This window comes from Setaria italica, chromosome III (assembly GCF_000263155.2).
Source record: "Setaria italica strain Yugu1 chromosome III, Setaria_italica_v2.0, whole genome shotgun sequence".
NCBI lineage: Eukaryota > Viridiplantae > Streptophyta > Magnoliopsida > Poales > Poaceae > Setaria > Setaria italica.
In genome coordinates, this window is record NC_028452.1 from 18,709,639 (window position 1) to 18,713,778 (window position 4,140).

Sequence of the window (4,140 nt, forward strand, 5' to 3'; positions counted from 1 at the left end):
GGTAAATCCATCTGCCGACACGTTATGCATTAAAGTGTACTTGTCCACCCTTGATCTGAAAACAGTTTACCTGTCTACCGACTGAAGACATTTTCTTACTGCCACCGAGTACTGCATGCTGCATTGCATGAGCAGCAGCCAGATATGACACTGATTTTTTTTTTTGAAACGAAGATATGACACTGATGGCCTTAGCCACTGCCTCATATGCCAATAGATTACATTAACTTGTGTTTAGTAGTACTTGCTGGCTTGCTGCAGCCTGCAGGTCCAACTCAGCCTATCGGGTACTGTACATTTTCATTGGGCAAAAAATTAGAAAAATAAAGAAAGATGCACAAGAGAAATACTCTACCAAAGGCCCACATGGAAATACCACACGAAGCTCTCTTACTCAAACTTTGGGCCCATGGGCTGTAAGGACCAATTGCGTCTTCTCTCTATCACTATCAAAAAACCAGGCCCTCTCAAAAAAAAAAAAAACAGGCGACTCTGCTGAACGCAGTCAGTCAGACTGAGGCGTTGAACAGAGGGAACCGCCGCCACCGGAAAAATCCGCCCGCGCCGAGCTGCCGATGGCCTCCGACTCCTCCCCGCCGGCGGCGGAGGGTCCGGGGGATAAGCTGGCGGTGTTCTGGCACGAGGGCATGCTGGCCCACGACGCCGGCCGCGGCGTCTTCGACTCAGGTCGCGACCCGGGTTTCCTGGACGTGCTCGACCAGCACCCGGAGAACGCCGACCGCGTCCGCAACATGGTCTCCATCCTCCGCCGCGGGCCCATCGCGCCCTTTCTCTCCTGGCACTCCGGCCGCCCCGCCCACGCCTCCGAGCTCCTCTCCTTCCACTCCTCAGGTCAATCCCCAAATCCCCTCACGAACCTTCTTGTAACCAATTATTACTGCCTTTCCCATCGCATTCTTGAATCTTGATCGAACAAATCATTAACCATCAACGGTATATTCTCTAAAATCTTGTTGTGGTTGGCAGAATACATAGAGGAGCTCGTGCAGGCGAACGCCACCGGAGCCAAGAAGTTCTGCGAGGGCACGTTTTTGAACCCCGGTTCCTGGGGCGCTGCGCTTCTGGCGGCCGGAACCACGCTCTCCGCGGTGAAGCATATACTAGACGGGCACGGGAACCTGGCCTACGCGTTGGTCCGCCCCCCTGGCCATCACGCGCAGCCCAACCGTGCTGATGGCTACTGCTTTCTGAACAATGCTGGGCTTGCTGTGCACTTGGCTCTGGATAGCGGGCGCTCAAAGGTTGCAGTAGTCGATATTGATGTTCACTATGGGAATGGTACAGCAGAGGGCTTCTATCGCATGGACAATGTGCTTACGATTTCTCTTCACATGAGGCATGGGTCATGGGGTCCATCGCATCCGCAGAGTGGCTCTGTCGATGAGATTGGTGAAGGCAAGGGGCTTGGGTACAATCTCAATATACCTTTGCCTAATGGAAGTGGAGATGCTGGGTATGAATATGCTATGAATGAGTTGGTTGTTCCGGCAATTGATAAGTTTCAGCCTCAACTTCTGGTTTTTGTAGTCGGTCAAGATTCTAGTGCGGTAAGTTTAGTTCATATTGTGTTTTACTTACTACATTACATGTTACATCCATTAATCTTTTTACAGTTCCATGTACATGTGCAGCCTATCCATTATTACAGCAGTCAATTTTGCTAAGTAAAGTTTCCATTAGCAACTAGTGGATATGGTTGGTCACTTGGTTGACAAATAATGGGAAGAGGTATATGATAAAGTGGAACAGCTATCTTCATGCTAACTTGTGCTTACTGGTGTGATGCTGAATGCACATACACGAAATATATCTGGGCATTACCTTCCCCCTACATGTGCTTTTGGTGATTTTGAGCGGTTAGTTGCTACCCTTATATCATCAGGGAAATTTTAATTTCATAAAAAACCAGTCTATATTAAATTGGCGGAAGTAAATTTTGCTAGGTGCTGTTTACATTATAGAGAATATTGCTGCTACATTCACTGTGTAGCAACTTTTGTCGAAGTTGTTCAGATGCTCTTATTCTCTTTTCTGCCTTTCCTGAGACTAACTATACAAGACAGAAACTACTTTGTGGGTTGTGCTAGCTTTGATTGCTCTCCTGAGACTATCGCCTGTAGTGGGTAGTGCTTTGATTGGCTCTAAACACCTGGATCAGCAGAACCATGTTTGAAATCTGGAGTTTTTCATCATTCCCATTGTTTGTTGCAAAATATGGGAATTCTTGTCTGTAAACACATCTGTATGCATCTTCAGCATCTACTTCACACTTCCACTTGTGGCTGATACCGCGAGTGAGTGCACAGTTGTGGGATCACAGGAAGAGACCTGAGCAGTCTGCCAACCAGAATTGCTGTGCTAGGTGTCTGCTTCTGGCTGTTGATCCTATGAACTCCACTGCTGCCCGCCTACCCCTCTTTTAGTCATCTCCTCTGTCTTGACTCTTGACATTAGCAAAAACTCCTCGAATTGCTCTGGGGGCATTCAACCATGGTTTCGTGATGGCCTTCGCAGAGATGACAAACAAGCGCACATGTGCATCATTATGACTTATGACAGCCACAGGCCAGAAGATGAGACACATTTTCCAATTTGTTGTATAAAAGATTATTATCGGGTTAATTTAATTACACAGGCCCTAAGATGATAGGTGTATCCCAATTCGTTATATATATTCTTGTAGGGTTAATTTCACAGATAAAATAGAAATTGTGTATTTATGTGGTAAAATTCTCTATGTTAGTTTTGTATGGTTCATCTGAACCAAGTCAAACTCTAGGTTTAAATAGAGGTTCCTACATAAACCCAGCTCAGTTTTGATAGATTTAGATTCTAGCGGAATCTGAAACAGTTTGCTTTTAATTTTTTTCTAGTTATGTGATGAGTTTCTGAAGTCAGATGTTGCTGGTTCGGTTGGATGAGACCTAATTTTACATTTCCCCCCTTGCTTTTGTTTATCAGAATACTCTTCAATGCATTGGTGGTGAAGGTGAAAATTGCACATATTGTCGTATTCTTAGATATGAAGGGTTTTTTTTACATGGCATAATGATGCTGTTTTCCTTTTAAACTGTGTGACACTCTTAAGTACTACTGATTTAATTTGACTTTTTTGTGCACAGTTTGATCCCAATGGAAGGCAATGCTTGACCATGGAAGGCTATAGGAAAATTGGGCAAATAATGCGGAGCATGGCTGATCAACATAGCAATGGGCAAATATTGATTGTCCAGGAAGGGGGTTACCACATTAGTTACTCAGCATACTGTCTGCATGCAACACTGGAAGGTGTTTTGGATCTGGATGCCCCACTGCTGGATGACCCGATAGCTTACTATCCAGAGGATGAGAGATACACTATGAAAGTTGTTGACATGATCAAGAATACCTGGAAAGAATCGGTCCCTTTCCTGAAGGACATCTAGCAATCACGTTTCCCTCAAGTTCAAATCGTTTACTCTCTGCATCCATGGTCTTCTATTGGAACTAGAACAATATTGCACATTGCATTGTACATTTATAGGCCTTTTATGAACCCCGATCCCCTTGCACTGTTGCACAAGACAGATCAATGTTCTTGCACCATGGTTTGCCATGTCAAATACAGCATTGTTTGTTCAGTTTCAGAATACCAGGATCTCGTTAGCCTGTCGATAAGCAGCCGATCCTTTCCCTGAAAGCTCTTGGTTGAGACTGACAGTGGGCCATGGTACCACTGCCCAAATCTTGATTGGCTAGTCCGAGTAAAAGTATCCCTCCTGCTCGCTACCAGAATCGGAATGTGCTTCCAATCTGGCTCAGCTGATGGTCCAAATTGCCGCATGCCAAGGCCAGTCAATTCCAAGGCATGAAGCATATATGTGTTAGAAGGAAAAACTCAACGTTTGGTTCAAAGAATCGGATCCTTTCTGGAAACGACCGGCAAGAAAAAGGAACGCACCTCCTTGATCTTAGCTAGCTATTTAACCACTTTTGATCCAAACAGGAGCTAAATTAGCTAAACTTGCTAAAGTTTAGCTATAGCTAAAGATCCTTAAAAAAGTTTAGCGGGCTAAATTTAGCCAAAAACAGGACCTAGCTAAACTAGCAAACTATAGCAAGTTTAGTTGTAGCTAAAGA

At 45.0% G+C, this 4,140-nt stretch overlaps 1 protein-coding gene across 3 annotated transcripts; it reads left to right on the top strand.

The window, feature by feature from the left end:
- Nucleotides 1-490: 490 nt before the first annotated feature.
- LOC101752672 (histone deacetylase 8) lies at nt 491-3,647 on the top strand. Of its 3 annotated transcripts, none has more exons than XR_002676669.1 (4): nt 491-852; nt 988-1,568; nt 1,635-1,877; nt 3,144-3,269. XR_002676669.1 is itself a non-coding variant. In XM_004961882.3 (3 exons), exons 1-3 carry the CDS (start codon nt 576-578, stop codon nt 3,444-3,446), a joined length of 1,161 nt encoding a protein of 386 aa, XP_004961939.1. In that variant the 5' UTR covers nt 491-575; the 3' UTR covers nt 3,447-3,647. The 3 variants fall into 3 exon arrangements, 1 of the variants encoding a protein (XP_004961939.1); XR_002676670.1 differs by having other exon boundaries at nt 1,653-1,877; XM_004961882.3 differs by lacking the exon at nt 1,635-1,877 and having other exon boundaries at nt 3,144-3,647.
- The last annotated feature ends 493 nt before the right edge of the window (nt 3,648-4,140 follow it).

Coding starts and splice junctions, on each gene's coding strand:
- LOC101752672 (XM_004961882.3), top strand. CDS start 576: ATGGCCTCCGACTCCTCCCCGCCGGCGGCGGAGGGTCCGGGGGATAAG. Junction 853..987: donor CCTCTCCTTCCACTCCTCAG/GTCAATCCCCAA, acceptor TGTGGTTGGCAG/AATACATAGAGGAGCTCGTG. Junction 1,569..3,143: donor TCGGTCAAGATTCTAGTGCG/GTAAGTTTAGTT, acceptor TTTTGTGCACAG/TTTGATCCCAATGGAAGGCA.